This window comes from Zalophus californianus, chromosome 5 (assembly GCF_009762305.2).
Source record: "Zalophus californianus isolate mZalCal1 chromosome 5, mZalCal1.pri.v2, whole genome shotgun sequence".
Lineage (NCBI taxonomy): Eukaryota > Metazoa > Chordata > Mammalia > Carnivora > Otariidae > Zalophus > Zalophus californianus.
Window position 1 is genome coordinate 30,273,208 of NC_045599.1, and position 19,448 is coordinate 30,292,655.

Below are 19,448 nucleotides of genomic sequence, written 5' to 3' on the forward strand. Positions count from 1 at the left end.
CATCCTTTTGCTAATATTCACTTTATGTGTTCAACCCTGGAGATAAGATTAACAGGAGATAGTTTCTCCCCTCAAAGAGTGCATTTTTTTTTAACTTAGGAAAAATTTTCAATATAGGCCAAAGTAGAGAAATTAGTGCAATGGATCTCTATAACCACAGTTCAACAATTTTCTAGATTTTTGCCACACTGGCTTGATCATATCTTTTCTTCCTCCTTTCCCCCCTTCCTCACTAAATCATCATATGGCAAACCCTCTATGTTCCTCATAGTGTATCTCTCTTAAAACTGTGGGTTTTTCTTACTCAACTACAATGCTACTATCCTACCTCATTTCCCCTTCCTAATCAATTTTCCTAAAAATCCCCCAAACATCTTTCCCTTTTACTATTTTGCTGGCTTGTTTCTCTTTGGGTTCAACCAGTGTTGACAAAACATTTGACAGTTATGTGCCCTACTCCTCCGTTTTTCAGGCACTAACTGGATCCATTTTCTGGCTCCCCAAACACCTCATGTTCTGAATTCATCTGTCTGCCTCTGCGAGGCCTCCTTTAACACATTCCTTTACTTAGTACATCCTGTACACGGAAGGTAACACTGTAGGCTTGACTAGACTGAAGTTCAACTACTTTTGGCGAAAGTACTCCACACACCTATGAGGCCAACATCTTACCACAGGACAAGACAAACAATGCCAGTTGCCCATTTCAGTGATTCTGTGATGCATCTGAAGAAGGTTCAGGAGTTAATAGCCTGAAGTTCATTCTCAACCTGTTGTTTAATGGTGTCATCCACACTAGGTCATTGCCCACATCAGCTGTACCATCAGAGGCCGAAAAAGGGTGATTTTCTAGTTCTGTAATTACTTCTGCATTTATTAGCTATACGTCTTCGGTAAAGAATGTTCCCCTATTGAGCAGAGCTTCAGGGATACCCTGAAATATGATTTGTACAGAATAGTATCTGTCTAATGGCTTGTTTTTAATTGCAAAATTTAGAATAAGGAGCCAAAGCCTTGGTTTCTTTCCCACGGAGAAGGAGTTTTCATGTGTTTCCTTCATTAAAATGTACTTTTAATGATTCCATTTCTCCCTTTCAAAGTTGGCATTTTCTGGTAGCATAGAATTCATTAAGATTTAAGCTGTCCTATTTTTATTTAAACATTCTGAACATTTGTATTGATTTTACATGAAAATCCACCTCTCAAGTTCCTGGGGGTCTAATTCTACACTTTATTGTCTGTGCTACCTCTTGTTCATGGTGGCTTACTTCACTATAGGTTTTAAAGAATTATGAGTCCTATCTGGCAGGGTTTTGAGGGAATCCTGTGAAGCTGGAGCTGATGGCTCAGCCCTCCAGAGAGCATTTACAACTGCAGGAATCTCAGTGCATTCCTGCACAAGACTGCTTTAAGTCAATTAACCAGCTTCAGGCTTTCTATCCCATACCAAGAATATAAATGGCAACCACATACTCAGGTCAGCATCCACCCAGTGTGCCACAGGAGAGCTTAACTAGCCACTCTCTGACTGATGTATATTTGTATCTTAGATCCGTCATGAAATATTTGGTGTACCAGCCTTGCCCTATAAGAATGAATGCAGGTTCTTTCTTTAAAAGTTTTACAGGTCTTTTCTTTCCCAAACCAGAATCCGGGCTGAAATTGACAAGCGTTCTTGCTATCTGACTTTAACAACCGGTAGATTTTTTTTTTTTTCTTTTTAAATCAAGTCCACCCTTTAATTCAGGGTAAACGCACTGAAGCTTTTGGATTAATGTGTGGGGTCTCACCTCCAATTTCCCACCTTGTAAGAACTTACAGCAGGTAAGCTGTTGCCCCTAAAAACTCTTTATGCGATCAGCTGCCACCCACCTCCCCAGGCCCCAGGGCCCCCAGGGCAGTGGTCAAGATCCCTGCTGGTTTTCCTTCTGCCCACCTTCCAACCAGGGATTTCCCTCACATGTTACAAACTCAGCTGTTTCAAAGGATATGCTATCGAGGGGCTCTGTCAGAGTTTTCAGGCTTTCTAGCTCATCAAGAGGCTAGACGAGCACTTATCTATGAACAGGTCCAAGGTGGTGTAACAAATGTGCCAGCAGGAGTATACACCTGGTGCTGCTGGAGCTCAGGAGAAAGAAATGGCCAAACTTAGCAAAAAGGGCTCACAGAGGCTTCACTGAGGAGATGTTTAGGCTGAGCCTCACAGCTGAACTCTCAGAAATATGGTTATTCCCTTTCCAGCGGGGGTGGATGTGGATAAGAGAGGCTCAATCCATTCTATCTTCTCGTGTACATTAAGAGACAAAAAGAAAACAAACAAAAACGCAAGAAAACAAAAACCAAGCAACCAAATCAACAAACAAAAACAAAGGATGCATCCTCTCTACTCCACCTCTATCTTGCTTTGTTTTGTACCAGGGAAATGGGTTGGATGTTGGTGGGCTCGCAGTAGGGGCTAGGCAGCTGGGCTAGAGAGCTTCCGGCAGGAAATGTGGAACATAACATGAGAGAGGTAGGAGACCTCTCTCAGTACCACCTTTGGGGCATCTCATCCATGCTGATGCATAGTAACATCTTTTGATCTCTCTACCAGGAGAGGAGAAAGCAAATAAACCCTTATCATGTGCTCCATCTGACCAATCTGGTCAGGGTCCCCAGGTTCCTGTAGCCCCTGCTCTCTCATCTGGACATGACAATGGCAGAGCCAGCCTTTGGGGAGATGTGGGTTTCAAAGCAGTCCTCGGTACCTCTGGATAAGAACTTAAAGTTGCTCTTTTGGATACTGGGTCTTCCCTGATGCCGAAGTCTGGTGTTCTGAGCACATTACTGGACAGAAGCCAGCATCTCAAGAAAGCCACCCTTGACCAGAGGATGAGGCATTTTTGTTCCACGCAATCATATGTGAACACGCGAAACTTCCCCATTTGTTTCAGAAAGGGGAAAAACCCAACAACTTGCTTTGGTGAGAGCAAGAGCATCATTAAAGCCATTTCCCTCGACACACAGTGATGGCATCGCTTCATGGTAAACTCCAACCTACCTCATTCCCGCACATAACATACTGGTACTAGCCTGAGACTTAGACAATGAGATCAGTTTCTAGAAACATTACCCGTATCTGGGACTCCACTGTTCTCTTGGAACATGTGAAGAAGCCTGACTGACAGCACGCCAACAGGGAGTATTTTGTTTGTTTCTTTTAAAGAAAAAGAAAAGCAATATGATCGTGAACTTAATTAAAGTTGTTTTGTAATGACTTAATTAGATTTATAGCACTGTGCAAATTCACTCTGGCCAGGGACCTTTCTGTCTTCTAAAGGAAGGGTTGGCAGAGATCTCATGAGCTTTGCAATTTTTACCTAATCCTTAATTTCATCTCCTGATGGGGTGAGGATGAATATAATTGTGTTCAGGTAATTGCTTTATCAAATGGTTTAATTGTACATTCAAGAGAACTGACAACAAGTAGGTTATTCTTCCTAATGTGATTTTAACAAAGGTGCTAACTAATTATATGGCATCCTATTCAGGGCATTTGAGAAGAAGAAATGAATACCTATTCTTCCAATCTCGGTTAAATGCATGTTTGCATATAAAACACAGAAATAAGTAGTAAAATAATTAGCTGAATTGCTTCCTTCTGCTGTAACTTCATAACTAATCTGCATGTTGAAGTAGTCTGTGTAAATTCTGTGGATGCATTTTCACCATGGATGGTGTTTGAACATCTGTGCTTCCTGAAAATGTCACAATAACCATTTTGCCTGAAAGTTTATCCTCAGGAGCCAAAAAGCCTGTTACCTTGGCATGTTCCAAGAAGAAATAAATACTTAATATAACTGAGGACAGATGTGCCACATGATCAGAAGGAAATATTACAACATTGGGCCAAATAGTTGAAAAGCATTCTGAATTAAGATAATGCTGAATCTACACTATTTTGCATGAACTTTCTCTTTAACTGGATAACTAACATGTCTGGTATGGACTTGGCTTATATGCCCATCTATGCCTCTCATTCATAGAAACACAGAATGCCTTAATATATTCTTATTTTTTTTTAAGATTTTATTTATTTATTTGAGAGTGAGAGACAGAGAGCACGAGAGGGAAGAGGGTCAGAGGGAGAAGGAGACTCCCCGCTGAGCAGGGAGCCCGATGCGGGACTCGATCCCAGGACTCCAGGATCATGACCTGAGCCGAAGGCAGTCGCTTAACCAACTGAGCCACCCAGGTGCCCTGCCTTAATATATTCGTACGGGCTCAAGTTAGTGTCATTTAGCTGAAGCCTTTAATGAGGTTAGTATACTTGACATTTTGGGAAGTGATTATGTAGTACACTGCTTTTTAAATTTCCCTCAATCCAGGAAATAATCTTGCCCTCCCTCTCCTCTGGAAAAAATAATACCCTTGATCCTAGTAAACAGTAGGGAGGAAAAAGGTCATGTGGCCTGGTATTTGATTAAAGGACGGACATAGGACTCAGAAAGAGCCAGGTGGAATCCTTCCCTGGGATTGAAGCAGAGACACTGGTAAATGTCTTTCAAGTTTCTAGGCTGAGAGGAAATGAATCTGGGGCTGTCAAAATCCCTATATTCTGCCAAGGGGAGAAAGCCTCTTTGCGGAATGAAGCCAAGCAGAGATAGAGAGAGAAGGAAATGCAGTGTTGTCAACACTGAATTTCCTCTTCTTTTTCTGAGGTCTGCCTACCCCACTATACTTTCTAGCCTTATATGGCAGTGAATCTTCATTTATGGATTAGGCAGAGTGTGAGTTATGTTTCTGTCACTCGAAATCAAAAGCATCCTGATGACACAGCTGCTATTTTACATTACTTTTCAGATGGCTTTCCACTCATTGAAGTAAAGACTGATTCAAGAGTTAGACCAGTGTTCAAGAATCTGCCCTGCTGTTTATGAGCTCTGCAGCCCTTGGAAAAGTTTCACTGCTTCAATGATCACATCTTTAATTTGGGACTAATAAAAGTATGACCTCATAGATTTGTTGTGGGAATTGGATGGAGTAATAGAGGAAATACAATACTATGGCTCTTAGTACAAGGCCATTGCACTTAATGTATGTTTAGTAATTAAGTGCTATTATTTTGTTGTTGTTGTCATGATCAGGATTATTTAAAATATTATTAGGATAGAGACTGATAGGTAACCCCAATATCCACTCTGTCCTTCCTTTAATTATTTAAGTCTCAAATTTTATCTAGGCACATAGCTGCTCGGAATAAAAACTACATTTCCCAGACTTCTTTGCACCCTCATGGAGCCTTGTGATTAAGTTGTGTCCAAAAGGATGTGAGCAGAAGTGACACCAGTGACTTCTGAATTGTGCCCCCTTTCTTTCTTCCTTCTTTCTGGATGGGGCAGAGCAGCCGCCTTGGACCCAGATGCAGAAGCTCAGTAATTCCATTTGCTGAGAAAGAACAATAAGCTGAAAGGATCCTGGTCAGTGACCAACCCTGAGCTGCTTACCTGTGGAGGCAGGGCTATTCACAAATATCCCCCCAAATACTGACATTCTCAACTCTGTTGCAAAGCAGACTTGCTGTACATAAGAAGGTGCCATGCCTGTCATGGTCATGGTCACAGGGCCACAAGAGCCTGAGGGAGATCAGGAAGAGACACTGAGCTCACCACTATCTTGCAGAGTCTTACAATCCACACTCTGGATCGCTCTAACCCTCAGAACAGCCTGTGCATGGGAAATGCCGGCCAACAGAGACTCCATTTGCCAAGAACTTCAAACATGACCTTTACTTGGTAGCAATTGTTGGAAACTATTAAGATGACTCTGAAAATAATATAATCTGCAGCGACAATATGTTGAAAGAAATGCCAACCCTGTAAAGCAAGCTCGCTCTCTCCCCCTCCTTCATGTGTGCACACTCAGAACAGAAGAGAAACATTTTCCTCCACAGCAGTTCTTAACTCTGCATCTCTCTCCTGTGTCTAGACATAAATGAGCCATTTGCTAATTGTTTAACAGTGATTAAGGAAGGAAACGTTCTGGGGAGGGGGAGGGTGACAGCAGAAGGAGGTCTGCCTGCTGTTTTCCAATTACCAACAGCCAGGCTGATAGGGGAAAACAGAGCTGGCTCTCAGGGACTCCCAGCTCCATTCGGGGAGGTCTCTCCTCGAGGTCAGGCTAAGTACTGGGGGCTTCTCACTGGGCAATGAGCAGTCCTAGCCCTGACATCTGAGCTTTGGTCAAATGGGTCCAGACTGAGAGGGGACTCAATGAAGTCCTGCTGAAAGAGGACTTTGCACCGCAAACAGGAATGTGGAGCATCCGAGCCCTTCTCCCTTCCAAGCTGCCAGGGACCCCAGAGCGACTCAGGTTTCCAAAACAGCTCTCCCCTCCAGAGGGGAGCTTGTCCACTTGAAGCCCAGGCTGTCAGACTGGGCTCAGCCGTGGCTATGCAGCCCCTCTGCACACAGGAGACCCTGATTAGCTTCCATCCTTCTACGTGGATGACAAGAGAGGAAGCACAGGGGCTCACAGATGAGAGGTTCCCAGCTGGCCCAGGCTGACGACATGAAGGTGTTGGCAGGAGCATTTGCAAGTCCCACCAGGACTAGGAGAGCGAAGGCGGCCTTTGGCTGAGCTCAGAGCTGAAATGACTTTCTGTGTTTGAAATTCACACCGTCACCAAGACCAGCTCTGACTCCCTGAATGTCTCTAAGGACTGTTTTCTGCCCATTTCTGCAACAACGACACACATCCAGGCCTCACACCACCAGCAGGCCCCTCACAGCCACCCCGCTCCCAGTCCTGCCCCTAACTATTCCCACTCTTCAGCCAGCATAAGCGAATCTGAAACCAGAAACCCTCAACAGAATCCCCAGGGCCATTAGGGCAAACTCGTGCCCCCTCACATGGCCTTCAAGGCCGTGAAGAAATGGCCCCTGATTACTTTCTAGCCTCATTTCTGTAGCTAAGCCCTTGTCCCTGGTCCACATGTGATCAGCCATACTGACACTGTCACTCGCTCCCTCAGGGGCCATGCTGTCCTTCATCTCTCTCTGCCACCCCCACTCCCATCTGATGGATGAGCTGCCCTCCATGTCACTCTTGCTCTGGCTGACTCCTTCCAGCCTTAAGATCTCAATGGAACCATCACTTCTGCTATGAAGACCATTCACACCTCCAAACCAGTGGAGGTGGCCCCGCTCTACGGCCTGCAGCGCCCAGAATGTCCCTCAGCTAAACATCTCTTCTAACAGGAGGAGACCGCTTTTCAATTTGCCTACCTTTAAGTTCCATGAAAACTTTGTCTGCTTTGTCCTTTGCCACAACACAGCAATGAGGACAATGCAGGACACACAGTAAGAAAGGAAATAAATGTTGACTGAGTTTCCGGACTACTTCAGTTTTCCTGGCAAGGAGAACATGACATCAAGGGTGGTGAAATGACTAGGGTGATACTAGCTCTCTGGACCCCACGTCAGGGGCAAGGTCTGTATCATATGCTCACACGAGCTGCAGGGCTGGCCTTCAATGTGTCTATCCCCCCTGGTGGTTTTCTGTTCCTTCTCTTTTATGGTTACAGAGTCTGAATAAACATTTATTGCCACGAACTTTGTGCATTCTTGCTCACTTTATCTTTGATCCCGGGGGCGTCATAAATCTCTTGAGTGGTGTCCCCGACGCTGGGACACTGGAAGCTCTGTCACAGACAGGGGCTGCTCCTAAGTTCTATGACTGTCTGACTGTTCTGGGTGTAGAAGCAGAAGGAAAGCTCATGTGACATCACCTGGAGACAAATACCCAGCAGCCCCTGTCTGTTGTGCGGGCTCCTTGTTCCTCCTGCTCCTGACTGTGTGCCCCATAGCCTTCAGATCCACCCAGGAAAGAGCAAACCTTCCCGTGGAGTATTGGCATCATTTACTATGGGGTGTGGGTTTCCCCGATGATGAGGGGGACCAAAGCTGCAAAATATTTTGCCAACATTAATTTCTGTAAATTTGACCTATGATATCAAATCCCTCCTGTTAAACATGTTTCATGGTCTCATCTGTCCTTTGTTTCCTGACCCCAATGACCCCCAAAAAAGGCCATAACTCCAGGAGATGGAGTTCATTAAGAGCACATTCACTTTTATTAAATGACCAACTGCCCATGGTTCTCCAATGGCTCTGTCTGTAAGACTAAAATGTCCTCTTAAATCTCCATAAAGAGGTGGCCATGTACTGCGGGCAATAATTCAAACACTTACAGTAGTAAACCAGACCAGACTGAAATATCCCCCTTGGAAGGAAGCCTTACTGAATGCCACTGGGGTTTAGAACCGTCCTTGGGTTCAGAGGTCTTAAAGCAGCCAACACACCGCTATTGATGGACTGCTATTCGATTTGTTTCTTCAGGACAAAGAAAATGCCAACCCTCTAGAAGTTCGAATAAGGTAGAACACTAATGGTCCCAGGGCACCCGGGGTGGCTCAGTCGTTAAGCGTCTGTCTCCCTTCAGCTCAGGTCATGACCCCAGGGTCCTGGGATCGAGCTCCACATCGGTCTCACTGCTCAGCGGGGAGTCTGCTTCTCCCTCTCTCACTCCCCCTGCTTGTGCTCCCTCTCTCGCTGTCTCTCTCTCTCTCTGTCAAACAAATAAATAAAATCTTTAAAAAAAAAATAAAGAAAACTATCGGTCTAATGCTAAAGACCATACCACAACATTTTCTACTGCAATGCTACCCCTCAGTGACTGCTTCCCTTTGTTTTAACTTCAAATAGAAGCAGCTGATTACAGAAGGGAGGAGCAGGATGGCAGAGGAGGAGGAGACCTGGATTTCGCCTGGTCTCAGGAATTCAGCTGAATGGAGATGAAACTATTCTGAACACCTACGAACGCAACAGGAGATCGAAGAAAAGAATAGCAACAACTCTCTGAGCAGAAAAGCGACCACTTACTGGAAGGTAGGACGTGCGGAGAAGTGAATCCGAGGCGATATTCGGGAGGATAGACGGCGGGGGAGGGGGCCTCCGTGGGCTGCTTCTGGCAAGTGCAAGAGCCGCGGAGCACAAAATCGGAACTTTTAGAAGTCGGCTCCGCTGAGGGACGGCGCTCCAGTGGCTAAGCGGGGGGTGGAACCCTCGTGGGACAGTGTGGTCTCAGGACCCTCGGGGTCACAGAAAGACCGGGGGTGCCTGAGTGCGGCAGAGCTCCCGGGTATCGGAGCGGGGAGGCCGGCTGCAGAGACGGAGCCGAGGCGCGGGCTCTCAGCTCGGGGTGGCCATAAACTGTGATCCGCGGCCCAGTCGGGCCACTGCTCCTCCAGCAGGGACCCAACAAGCGGCAGATCCGGGGAGACTCCCCTTCCTCCCCCGGGAGGAGCGGCGCGGGAGCGCACCACAGGGATCTGCTGAGTTTGGAGACTCCACACGGGGTCGGGTGCCAGAGATAGAAACGCTCGGTCACAGGCCGGGTGAGCACGGAGTGCGGCCGGAGACCGGGGACACAGGAGTGACTGCTGTTCTCTGGGGGCGCACTGAGGAGTGGGGCCCCGAGTTCTCAGCTCCTCCGGGTGGAGATTGGGAGGCCACCATTTTTGCCCTGGTCCTCCAAGGCTGTACGGAGAGCTTGCAGGGAACAAAAGCTCCCGAGAGCAAACCCAAGCAGATTACTTAGCCTGGAGGGGCAAGGACGGGGCAATTCCGCCTCCGGCAAAGACATTTGGGAACCACGGCAACAGGCCCCTCCTCCAGAAGATCAGCAAGAACAGCCACCAAGCCAAGACCAAGTTTACCGATCAATGACAACGGCAGAACACCAGCGCTAGGGGAATACTGCTCATAGAATTCATGGCTTTTTTCCCATGATTCTTTAGTCTTTCAAAGTTAATATTTTAAATTTTCTTTTTTTTTTTAATTTTCCTTTTTCCCTTTTTCAACCAACATCTTATCAATACCTTTTTTAAAAATAGTTTTTATTTTTCATTTTTAGAGTCATATGCTATCCCTTTATAGTACTTAACCTTATTTTTGGTATATATATAAGTTGTTCTCTCTTTAAAATTTTGGGATACAGTTTCTTCTAACAGACCAAAATATACCCTAAATCTCTAGTGTATGGCTTTGTTCTGGTCTCCTGCCTGATCACACTCTCTCCCTTTTTTTTTAATTCCTCTTTCTTTTTTCAACCAAGTTCTTATCAATTGCTTTTATAAAATCTTTTATAATTTTCATCTTTACAGTCATGTTCCATCCCTTCATCATATTTACCCTTATTTTTGTACATCTATAACTTTTTCATTCTTTAAAATTTTGGGAGGCACTTTCTTCTAACAGACCAAATTACACCCAAAATCTAGTGTGTGGCACTGATCTATGCACCAGCCTGATTATATTGATATTATTTTTTTTTAATCTTTTTCTTTTTTTTCTTTTTTCTTTCTTTCCCTTTCTTTTCCCCCAGTTTCGGGTCTCTTCTGATTTGTTTATTGTATATTTTTCTGGGGTCATTGTTACCCTGTTAGCATTTTGTTCTCAAATTCATCTATTCTCCTCTGGACAAAATGACAAGATGGAAAAAAAACCTCAAAAAAAGAACAAGAGGCAATACTGACCTGCCAGGGACCTAATCAATATGGACATTAGTAAGATGTTGGAACTAGAGTTCAGAATGACGATTTTAAAGATACGAGCTGGGCTTCAGAAAAGCATGGAAGACATTAGAGAAACCCTTTTTGGAGAAATAAAAGAATTAAAATCTAACCAAGTCGAAATCAAAAAGGCTATTAATGAGGTGCAATAAAAAATGGAGGCTCTAACCTCTAGGATAAATGAGGCAGAAGAGAGAATGAGTGATATAGAAGACCAAATGATGGAAAATAAAGAAGCTGAGTAAAAGAGATAAACAACTACTGGATCATGATGGCAGATTTCAAGAGATAAGCAATACCATAAGACGAAACAATATTAGAATAATTGGGATCACAGAAGAAAAAGACAGAGAGAGCGGGGCAAAAGGTATATTGGAGCAAATTATAACAGAGAACTTCCCTAATTTGGGGAAGGAAACAGGCATCAAAATCCAGGAGGCACAGAGAACGCCCCTGAAAATCAATAAAAATAGGTCAACACCCCAACATCTAATAGTAAAACTTACAAGTCTCAGAGACAAAGAGAAAATCCTGAAAGCAGCTGGGGACAAGAGATCTAGAACCTACAATGGTAGAAACATTAGATTGGCAACAGACCTATCCACAGAGACCTGGCAGGCCAGAAAGAACTGGCATGATATCTTCAGAGCACTAAATGAGAAAAATAGGCAGCCAGGAATACTATATCCAGCTAGGCTGTCATTGAAAATAGGAGAGATAAAAAGCTTCCAAGACAACAAAAACTAAAGGAATTTGCAAACACGAAACCAGCCCTCCAAGAAATATTGAAAGAGGTCCTCTAAGCAAAGACAGAGCCTAAAAGTAACACAGACCAGGAAGGAACACAGACAACAGACAGTAACAGTCACCTTACAGGCAATACAATGGCACTAAATGCATATCTTTCAATAGTTACCCTGAATGTAAATGGGCTCAATGCCCCAATCAAAAGACACAGGCTATCAGACTGGATTAAAAAACAAGACCCACCAATATGCTGTCTGCAAGAGACTCATTTTAGACCCAAAGACTCCCCCATATTGAAAGTGAGGGAGTGGAAAACCATGTACCATGCTAATGGACACCAAAAGAAAGCTGGGGTGGCAATCCTTCTATCAGACAAATTAGATTTTAAAACAAAGACTATAATAAGAGATGAGGAAGGAAACTATATCCTACTCAAAGGGTCTATCCAACAAGATCTAACAATTGTAAATATCTATGCCCCTAACATGGGAGCAGCCAATTATATAAGGCAATTAATAACAAAAGCAAAGAAACACATTAACAACAATACAATACTAGTGGGGGACTTTAACACACCCCTGACTGAAATGGACAGATCATCTAAGCAAAAGATCAACAAGGAAATAAAGACTTTAAATGACACATTGGACCAAATGGACTTCACAGACCTATTCAGAACATTCCATCCCAAAGCAACGGAATACACATTCTTCTCTAGTGCCCATGGAACATTCTCCAGAATTGATCACATCCTAGGTCACAAATCAGGTCCAACTGGTACCAAAAGATTGGGAATATTCCCTGTATATTTTCAGACCACAATGCTTTGAAAGTAGAACTCAATCACAAGAGGAATGTCAGAAAGAACTCAAATACATGGAGGCTAAGGAGCATCCTACTAAAGAATGAATGGGTGAACCAGGAAATTAAAGAAGAATTTAAAAAATTCATGGAAACCAATGAAAACGAAAACACAACTGTTCAAAATCTTTGGGATGCAGCAAAGGCAGTCCTGAGAGGAAAGTATATAGCAATACAAGCCTTCCTCAAGAAACAAGAAAGGTCTCAAATACACAACCTAACCCTACACCTAAAGGAGCTGGAGAAAGAACAGCAAATAAAGCCTAAACCCAGCAGGAGAAGAGAAATAATAAAGATCAGAGCAGAAATCAATGAACTAGAAACCAAAAGAACAGTAGAACAGATCAACGAAACTAGGAGCTGGTTCTTTGAAAGAATTAACAAGATTGATAAACCCCTGGCCAGACTTATCAAAAAGAAAAATGACCCAAATTAACAAAATTATGAATGAAAGAGGAGAGATCACAACCAACACCAAAGAAATACAAATAATTATAAGAACATATTCGGAGCAACTGTGACTATATGCCAGCAAAGTAGATAACCTGGAAGAAATGGATGCATTCCTAGAGATGTATCAACTACCAAAACTGAACCAGGAAGAAATAGAAAACCTGAACAGACATATAAACACTAAGGAAATTGAAGCAGTCATCAAAAATCTCCCAACAAACAAGAGGCCGGGGCAGATGGCTTCCCAGGGGAATTCTACCAAACATTTAAAGAACAATTAATATCTATTCTTCTGAAACTGTTCCAAAAAAAGAAATGGAAGGAAAACTTCCAAACTCATTTTATGAGGCCACCGTTGCCTTGATCCCCAAACCAGACAAAGACCCCATCAAAAAGGAGAATTACAGACCAATATCCGTGATGAACATGGATGCAAAAATTCTCACCAAAATACTAGCCAAGAGGATACAACAGTACATTAAAAGGATTATTCACCATGGCCAAGTGGGGTTTATCCCTAGGCTGCAAGGTTGGTTCAACATCCACATATCAATCAACGTGATACAATACATTAACAAAAGAAAGAACAAGAATCATATGATCCTCTCAATAGATGCAGAAAAAGCATTTGACAAAGTACAACATCCTTTTTTTTTAAGATTTTATTTATTTATTTGAGAGAGAGAGAATGAGAGATAGAGAGCACAAGAGGGAAGAGGGTCAGAGGGAGAAGCAGACTCCCTGCTGAGCAGGGAGCCCGTTGTGGGACTCGATCCTGGGACTCCAGGATCATGACCTGAGCCGAAGGCAGTCGCTTAACCAACTGAGCTACCCAGGCGCCCAAGCAGCATCCTTTCTTGATCAAAACTCTTCAGAATATAGGGACAGAGGGTATATACCTCAATATCATAAAAGCCATCGATGAAAAACCTACAGTGAATATCATTCTCAATGGGGAAAGGCTGAGAGCTTTTCCCCTAAGGTCAGGAACATGGCAGGGATATCCACTGTCACCACTGCTATTCAACATAGTATTAGAAGTCCTAGCCACAGCAGTCAGACAACAAAAAGAAATCAAAGGCATCCACATCAGCAAAGAAGTCAAACTCTCACTGTTTGGAGATGATATGATATTTTATGTGGAAAACCCAAAAGACCACCCCAAAACTGCTAGAACTCATACAGGAATTCAGTAAAGTGGCAGGATATAAAATCAATGCACAGAAATCAGTGGCATTCCTATACCCCAACAACAAGACAGAAGAAAGAGAAATTAAGGAGTCGATCCCATTTACAATTGCACCCAAAACCATAAGATACCTAGGAATAAATCTAACCAAAGAAGCAAAGAATCTGTACTCAGAAAACTATAAAATACTCATGAAAGAAATTGAGGAAGACACAAAGAAATGGAAAAATGTTCCATGCTCATGGATTGGAAGAACCAATATTGTGAAGATGTCAATGCTACCTAGAGCAATCTACACATTTAATGTGATCCCTATCAAAATACCATTAACTTTTTTCAAAGAAATGGAACAAATAATTCTAAAGTTTGTACGGGACCAGAGAAGAACCCGAATAGCCAGAGGAATGTTGAAAAAGCAAAGCAAAGCTGGTGGCGTCACAATTCCGGACTTCCAGCTCTATTACAAAGCTGTCATCATCAAGACAGTATGGTACTGGCACAAAAACAGACACATAGATCAATGGAACAGAATACAGAGCCCAGAAATGGACCTTCAACTCTATGGTCAACTAATCTTTGACAGAGCAGAAAGAATGTCCATTGGAAAAAAGTCTCCTCAACAAACGGTGTTGGGAAAATTGGACAGTCACATGCAGAAGAATGAAACTGGGCCATTTCCTTACACCACACACAAAAATAGACTCCAAATGGTTCAAAGACCTAAACGTGAGACAGGAGTCTGTGAAAATTCTAAAGGAGAACACAGGCAGCAACCTCTTAGAACTCAGCCGCAGCAACTTCTTCCTAGAAACATCACCAAAGGCAAGGGAAGCCAGGGCAAAAATGAATTATTGGGACCTCATCAAGATAAAAAGCTTTTGCACAGCAAAAGAAACAGTCCACAAAACCAAAAGACAACTGACAGAATGGGAGAAGGTATTTGTAAATGACATATCAGATAAAGGGCTAGTATCCAAAATCTATAAAGAACTTCTCAAACTCAACACCCAAAGAACAAAGAATCCAATCGAGAAATGGGAAGAAGACACGAACAGACATTTTTCCAAAGAAGACATCCAAATGGCCAACAGAAACATGAAAAAGTGCTCCACATCGCTCGGCATCAGGGAAATCCAAATCAAAACCTCAATGAGATACCACCTCACACCAGTCAGAATGGCTAAAATGAACAAGTCAGGAAAGGACCGATGTTGGCGGGGATGCGGAGAAAGGGGAACCCTCCTACACTGTTGGTGGGAATGCAAGCTGGTGCAGCCACTCTGGAAAACGGTATGGAGGTTCCTCAAACAGTTGAAAATAGAGCTACCGTACGATCCAGCAATTGCACTACTGGGTATTTACCACAAAGATACAAATGTAGGGATCTGAAGGTACGTGCACCCCAATGTTTAGAGCAGCAATGTCCACAATAGCCGAACTGTGGAGAGATCCAAGATGTCCATCGACAGATAAATGGAATTAGATGTGGTGTGTATATATATATATATATATATATATATATATACACACACACCATGGAATATTATGCAGCCATCAAAAGGAATGAGATCTTGCCATTTGCAACGACATGGATGGAACTGGAGGGTATTACGCTGAGCAAAATAACTCAATCAGAGAAAGACATGTACCATATGAGCTCAGTGATAGGAGGAATTCTTAATCTCAGGAAACAAACTGAGGGTTGCTGGAGTGGTGGGGGGTGGGAGGGATGGGGTGGCTGGGTGATAGACATTGGGGAGGGTATGTGCTATGGTGAGCGCTGTGAATTGTGCAAGACTGTTGAATCACAGACCTGTACCTCTGAAAGAAATAATACATTATATTTTAATTTAATTATATATTAAATAATACATTTAAAAAAAAAAGTAGAAAGGGAAAAATGAAGGGGGGAAATCAGAGGGGGAGATGAACCATGAGAGACGATGGACTCTGAGAAACAAACTGAGATTTCTAGAGGGGAGGGGGTGGGGGGATGGGTTAGCCTGGTGATGGGTATTGAGGAGGGCACGTTCTACGTGGAGCACTGGGTGTTATACGCAAACAATGAATCATGGAACACTACATCAAAACTAATGATGTGATGTATGGTGATGAACATAACATAGTAAAAAAAAAAAAAAAAAAAGCAGCAGCTGGTTACAGACATGGAGGCAGGAAACCTTGGGTTTCAAACTGCGCTGCCGTCCATGGCTCTGTGGGCCTCAGTATACCCAATATGGAGAATGGGAGGATAGTACTCCTCCTAATAAGAATGCTTTAGATCTCTTGGTTTGCGTCTGGAAAAGACAGCTGAGTAGGTCTGGGAAACTGAGGACTCTGCTGGAATTCAAGGACACTAGCACAAGAGGCGGACCGAGGCCAATGAAGGCTTTGAGGGCACAGCAGTATCTGGAAGTCACACTTCTTTTGAAGAATCAGGAGTCATTGCAAGACTCTTCCTAATCCCGATCCTGCCTCTCCTAGAAGCTATTTATCAGTACCGGTGAGCAGGCAACCTTCTCTAACAAAAAGCCAACTTTCCTGTCCAGACTGCAGGGGGCCAGGACCAGCAAGCATTTCCAGAGACATTCCCTGCGCAACTGACAGCACCTCAAGCCACGGCTGACAGGTTACTACTGCTCCTTGTAGCTCGGGGTTCACGGGGAGCTGGCATTTGAAGCTCCTTTTGCGAACGAGAGACAGAGGCGAGCGGGCAGGTTTTTGCTGGTTTTGATGTGCAACACGCCACTTGCCCCAACAGTCCTGATCACCCACTGACATTTCATGGCCTGTCTCCAGTCTCAGGCTTGAGGATCAGACAGTTTACTCCAGAGCTGGACAGAATAATTTGAACAGCACAAGCTGGATCTTCACAGAGACAGAAGCATTGCAAGGAGAACTCTGACTCTCTGCTAGAGCCCCGGGCTGGGTGTTTAGCTAAGCAACTTTGCCAGGGGTGGGGACAGCTTATTTTTCTCAATCACTAAGCTCTCTGCAACCCATTCACTCCCAGGCCCAGATGGTTACACAGACTGGCTTCTCACCATTCCGTCTCAGCCAGAGTCCTTGGGGGCCCCCCTCTCGTCCATGATACTCACTGAGCACCCACTACGCACTGCGTCCCATGCCTTGTGAAGGTGGGGACAGGCACTATTTCTGTCTCTGGGGCCTCACATTCTTAAGGCAGACACAGAGAAGGCGGCAGTTACAGTAACAAGTGTCCCCCAAGTCAGGCACTGCTGGATGATGTGCTCACCCTCTGGCTTTGGCTACAGGTCTCCTCTTAGACTGTTCTCTCACCTTCCTTGTCCGCCCAGCCCCCAATGCGACAGCCACACAGGCATCCTCTCCCTTCTTCACACACAGCATCCTGCCTTAGAGCCTTGGCCCAGGCTATTTTCTCTGTCTAGAACATTCTACCCTCCACTTTTCATTAAAGGACACCTCCTGAGAAAGGACTTCCCTCACCATCCCCTATAAAGCATCCTCTCTCCCTCTCCCTCTCTCTCTCTCTCTCAGCCCCACTGTAACACTTGCCAAAATTTGGGAAACTGCCTATTTATCTGTTTGGTTACTTATTTATTTCTGTCTGCCCTACCAGATTGCAACCACCAGTGAGCTAGAATGGTGTCTGTCCCATTCCCCACTGTCATGTTCTGCACAGGGCCTAGAACACCTAGAAATGTTCACAAACTGCATGCTGTACCAGTGAAGGAAGGAGGTTGTCTACAGGGAGTGATAATGGAGTAGGAAGGCAGCCGACTCTAGAAGCCTCTGTTAGTAAGGAGAAAGGGTCTGGGGTTTAGTTTTAGCAGGAAGAAAGATAGCCAAGCATTTTAAGAGGGGGAGACACACAAACAGACCTTTATTACAGAGTCCTCCCCATCTCTTCCGTCATGCAGAAACGGCCTTTGGGGGCAGGGGAAGGGCAGATAGGAGGTAAGGAGATCTACTAGGAGAGGTCTATAAAAACCAAAGTCCTCACTACTTAGTGTGGTCCAGCGACCAGCAGCATGGACACCACCAGAGAACTTGTTAGAAATGCAGAAACTCAGGCCCCACACAAGACCTGCTGTGTTGCAATGGGCATTTTAGCAGAATCTTCAGGTGACTGTTCACATCCCTGGAAGCTGGGCTTTAGGTGGAAGACAATGCTGGCCTCATCTGCCTTTGTGGAATGGCGGCTAGAACAAATTCATGGGTGCTCCCGAAAATCCACAGTTCCAGACATATTCAGGGTGCCAGCAGCAAGCCCTCCTACTGCAAACTATCTCAAACGGATTCCATCAGGGGCCAGGGACAGGAGGCCAAGGGGCAAGGGTGGGTTTGCTAAGCTGAGCTGGACTATTTAACCGGGATTTACTGACTGTGACCCTGGGCACAGAAGCTCTAATTCCCAGGGCAGGTCTGAGGCTGGGGACATAAGGATTCCTGACTCTGGCTATGAAGATGTGTGAACTTTTTTTAATTTCCACTCTAAGTTTCCCCAGCACCTGGCACAGAGTTTGGCACATAAGAAGGGCTCAGATGATATGTGTTGAAAGAATAAACAAGGAGTGGTTATGATGTTGAGGTCCAAAAAGCAGGTTACATGGGCCCAAGTACAAGCGAGATATACCTTCTGGCTTCCTGTTTTGTTAAACATATCCCCTTTGGTTAGAATCATGTGCAAATCTGAGAGGATACGACTCTGCTTTCAGTGAACAAAAATATATCATCTGTGCAACAGAGAATCAGCGGGAAAGCATGGCACAGCCTTGAAATAACCCCAAAAAGCCTCAGGGCACAGCAGGCAGGGAGGGCCCCCCACTAACCCCGTGGGAGCCCCATGGTGTAAAGGTTAGGATAGTGAGGGGCTCACAGGAAGAGACACTGGCACCTGTGTGTGCAGGGCAGGGGGGACCAAGACAGGACACAGCCCAAGAGCCACCTGGTAGGGGGGTCACAGGGTGCTGCTGATAGCAACCGTCTTCAGCCCCAGAATCTAAACGCAAGGGAGCCTCACAGAGACAACAGGAGGAGAGAGAAAAGCACCGCAGCTCGAGCTGTGGAAGATGGGCGGCCACGTCCTACGGCAAACTCCAGAGACACCCACAGGCTCAGCTATAGGACTCGGATCTGCGGAACCGCTTGCTACCTCACCTTCTCCAGGAAGCCTGCCTGGACTGACTTGAGGATCACACGCCACCCTCAGAACCATCCTTTCCCCATAGTCCTTGATCACTCCAGTTCCATGGGAGGTAACATTTGTATCCTGTCTCTTCGGCTAGAGAGTCTATTCATGCGGCAGCCTCTTGAGGGCGAGGCCCAAAGCCCACGGAGAGTCACGGGCCCTCGTGCTGGCACAGAGACTAGTAAGAACACGAAGACGTGGCATATTCTCGATGACAAAAAAAAAAGAATGGAGATGACTGACCTTGGAAGTATAGGTGTGGCCATCGGAGCCACAGACCATGGCTGACTGCGCCGCAGGACAGGGCTTGCACTTCACCAGATTCGAGGGTCCGACCCAGTGTTTGTGGGCCACGTTCCCCTTCTTTTGCCTAAGGACGGAAAGAGAGGGGATGAGTTCACTGAAGCTCCGGT

General features: G+C 44.7%; 1 protein-coding gene across 3 annotated transcripts in view; it reads right to left on the minus strand.

Moving 5' to 3' along the window:
* The window catches only part of SPOCK1 (SPARC (osteonectin), cwcv and kazal like domains proteoglycan 1), a 600,543-nt gene that overhangs the window by 150,251 nt on the left and 430,844 nt on the right, over window positions 1–19,448 (minus strand). For all 3 annotated transcript variants that reach the window (XM_027607079.2, XM_027607077.2, XM_027607078.2), the window contains one exon: window positions 19,279–19,405. In XM_027607079.2, coding sequence (XP_027462880.1) covers window positions 19,279–19,405 — 127 coding nt within the window. The remainder of the gene's footprint in view (window positions 1–19,278; window positions 19,406–19,448) is intronic.